The sequence below is a fragment of the Habropoda laboriosa genome, unplaced genomic scaffold (genome assembly GCF_001263275.1).
Source record: "Habropoda laboriosa isolate 0110345459 unplaced genomic scaffold, ASM126327v1 scaffold1020, whole genome shotgun sequence".
NCBI lineage: Eukaryota > Metazoa > Arthropoda > Insecta > Hymenoptera > Apidae > Habropoda > Habropoda laboriosa.
In genome coordinates this window covers 405,083-407,606 of record NW_017101109.1, presented here as the reverse complement: position 1 = coordinate 407,606, position 2,524 = coordinate 405,083, and the positions used below count along the sequence as shown (strand labels likewise).

At 43.2% G+C, this 2,524-nt stretch overlaps 1 protein-coding gene across 1 annotated transcript in view; it reads right to left on the bottom strand.

The window, feature by feature from the left end:
• LOC108578037 (semaphorin-2A) overlaps positions 1 to 2,524 on the bottom strand; it is an 81,016-nt gene that overhangs the window by 6,245 nt on the left and 72,247 nt on the right. The window contains exon 7 of the mRNA XM_017941283.1: positions 12 to 216. Coding sequence (XP_017796772.1) covers positions 12 to 216 — 205 coding nt within the window. The remainder of the gene's footprint in view (positions 1 to 11; positions 217 to 2,524) is intronic.

Genomic DNA, 2,524 nt, shown 5'->3' with positions numbered 1-2,524 from the left:
AGAACGGAAACTCGCCGGGTATCGAGCAATTCAGCCTGGCTTTCAGATAAGTCGTCCAATTTTGCGACAGAATATTCTTGCCACCGGTGTCCTTTTTGCAAACTCTCGCCACACGGGAATACACGCTTTTGCCGCAATTTATGTATTCCACCGCCGTCTCGCGGAAGAAGAAGAATACGTGGCTGTCGATGTCGTAAGATCCCACAAAATTAGGTTCTGAAACATTCGCAAAGAACAATAGTGATTCGATCCGAGGAATACTCACTCTTCTGTTTATCATTTTCCAACTATTCCCCGCTATTCTCCGTTTAAAATCGTTACAAGAGAAAGATCGTTTCCTTCGCGGGAAATCAAATTTTCCGCGGGAAACGAGAAGGTAAAATGAATTTTTCCACGCGTTCGCTTAACGAATAACTCCGGATATAAAGGTGGAGATATTTGAAAAATTTCGAAATTATGCTTAACGTTCGACGCGTGTTCCTTGTCAAATCTAATTCGAATTCAACGCCGGATTCCGGTCGCGGAGAAATTTATGGAAATACCGAGCAGCGCTTAAAAACGAAGCTGAATTCCGTGTCAGATCCAGAGAAACAGTAATTTCGACGGGGACTAGTGGCGCGCTAGGATTCCACGTTGATGAAATTCCACGGGAAGATTTCAGCCGAACGATTTGCTCTTTAAACACCGTCGAGCAAATTAGGATGCAAATCCTGCGCGATGCCCCCTCACACTTTTGCCCGGGTTAAAAATCAACATCGCATCGTTGGAAGCCACGCGATTAAGGCATTCTCCGAATCTATCAAAGCAAAAGGAGAAACTCGAGAAAAGTCAATGCACCATAATATAAACTTCGTTGAAAAATTTGCGACTTTTCGATGTTTGAAAAGTGCGAAAAATTTTCACTCGATTTAACTCTCGAAATTTACGCGTGAGAAATAGTTTCGAATAAATTCGAGATCGACGTTTCTTCGATTTCGTTGAAAATTTTGCAATTCGGTTCGAAGAAGCCTGCCGAGAATGAAGGGAACTTTAGTACGAAAGTTCGGTTCTAATAGCGTCGATATTTTACTTAAAATGACACATTCGGCTTTTCACGTTGATGCTCTCCATTTGGAGGATATCGCCGCGGGTGGCTCGTTAAGAAAACAAAAGTTCAACCGCAAGAAATTACGCGGAAGGGTTACGAGTGGGGGAAACGATGGTCAGCGGTCTCGAAAAACTTCGAAATTCGAGGAACCGTTGGAACAATGAGAAAAACTATAAAACAGACGTTCCAGGGAGACCGAGTTACGACGCGGCGGGGCAACTTTTACACTCGAAGAAGGACGGAACGACTTTTCTAGTTTTCATTTAGCACCGGAACGAAGCGGCCAACTTGAACGCATGCTTAACGAGCATCCACTTGTCGCTTTTACGGTCTGCAATCGTAAAAACGCTCAACGGTTCACTCGTTGCGATCCTCGAACCGTCGATAATTCCTTGATTTTTTTAAGCTGAACAATACAGAAATGTACTGCATAAAGAACGAATTCGTTTCGTGTAGAAAGAAAGCACGTAAAACTACTCAGAAATAAATTGACATCACAGAAAACAAAACGTACTTACTTTGTACTTTTCAAAAATTGCAAAGAGAAGTTGAAAGTTTTATTTATATCTCCTAAAAAAAACTGAAACTCAAAAATTGCAAAGAGAAGTTGAAAGTTTTATTTATATCTCCTGAAAAAACTGAAACTTTTTACTTAGCAGTTCCCTGTAAAAAAAATTCTCAAACTTAAGATACATAAAAATGTACTAAAATATTCTTCAGGTAAAAGAAAAGCAACTAATCCCTAATTTCACGATAAATTGATACCACAGAAAACAAAACGTACCTACATCAACTTGGTAACATTTGTATTTTTCAAAAATTGGAGAAAGAAGCTGAAAGTTACAGCAATTCCCTACGAGAAAAATTCCCCAACTTGTACCCCTTTTCAGACGCATCACGGTGTTGCACCCCCTCAACTCCATGCAACAATTCCCCTTTTCATCGGTCGGTAGCCTGATCATAGGAAAAGAGCATCGAGCGCGGAATTTCATCGGAGAGGGTTGCTCGCTCGTAAATTCCCCGAAAAATAGCCACGAACATCCCGCGCTTGCCCGCCCACGCGTCGAATTTTATTCCTCGATCAATTAGCCGCGCATTCGAGTCACGCCTCCCTAATTGCCCGTTCACGAACCGAAGCGATTTCACGCGATACGCCGGCGAGTAGTTTATCGAGGCGTCGTAGAAAAACAGCGGCAACGGGGGGCCTCGGCCGACGTGGCGGGTGTACAGACGGAAATCGAATTTTTTCCTGCGTTTAAATCGCGCCGTGCGAACCGCTACAGCCTCTCTCTTTCCATCTCTCTCTCTCTCTCTCTCTGTCTGTCGATTTTACATTATGCGGTGGGCGCGCGCGAAGGGATGGAGGCCGCAATCTCTTTCACAGTTCACCGATTAAATCGATTGTCTGACGCTTCGCCGCTGGAAGTTTGATATATT